The 614-nt window shown below is 53.7% G+C and overlaps 1 protein-coding gene across 1 annotated transcript in view; it reads left to right on the forward strand.

The window, feature by feature from the left end:
• LOC104966459 (glucocorticoid modulatory element-binding protein 1-like) overlaps nucleotides 1-271 on the forward strand; it is a 5,846-nt gene extending 5,575 nt beyond the window's left edge. The window contains exon 5 of the mRNA XM_010795644.1: nucleotides 38-271. Within this exon, the coding sequence (XP_010793946.1) occupies nucleotides 38-271 (234 nt within the window). The remainder of the gene's footprint in view (nucleotides 1-37) is intronic.
• The last annotated feature ends 343 nt before the right edge of the window (nucleotides 272-614 follow it).

Raw genomic sequence — 614 nt, forward strand, 5'->3', positions numbered from 1 at the left:
GGACTCTGACCTGCCCTCCAAGTTTACCGCCTTGTAGGCTGCGGCTCTCTTTGAGGTATCCGAGGGTGACGGGAGTGAAAGTGCAGAGCCTGAACCTCCCCCTTCTTGGAGGAGTGCGACACGGACGGAACTCGATGGGTTTTGCACCGTGTCGAATGCAGCAGACAGGTCCAAGAAGGATGATGACGAGAGAGGGAGGCTGCTCTTAGCAGTGCTGCAGTTCCTCCAGAGACGACGCCAGCGGCGAGCAGCCTCTGTTCTCGTTGAGTGACGCCTTGAAACCAGACCTGGTTGGCCGGATCCAGAAGGTTGTTCCTGATGGAGATAACAGGGAGTTGTCGTTAACGACAGAGGCGCACCGGCGGCGCGTTGCAAGTGTTTTTAGAAAGGAATGGGAGGAGACTGAAGACAGGCCTGTAGTTTAGTACAACATCAGACGGGTTGAGAGGGATCTTCTTTAGGACAGAGGGGTTTACTCTTGCCTCCTTGAGACGTTTGGAAAGTGACCAGAAGTTGAGAAGTGGTGATGAAAATGGGTGGAGAATTGGTAAATATCAGGCGAGCCGATAGTTGAAGGAGGTTTGAGGGGATTAGTCAGACGGACCAGGTGGTAG

This window comes from Notothenia coriiceps, unplaced genomic scaffold (genome assembly GCF_000735185.1).
Source record: "Notothenia coriiceps isolate Sejong01 unplaced genomic scaffold, NC01 NC01_scaffold00037246, whole genome shotgun sequence".
NCBI lineage: Eukaryota > Metazoa > Chordata > Actinopteri > Perciformes > Nototheniidae > Notothenia > Notothenia coriiceps.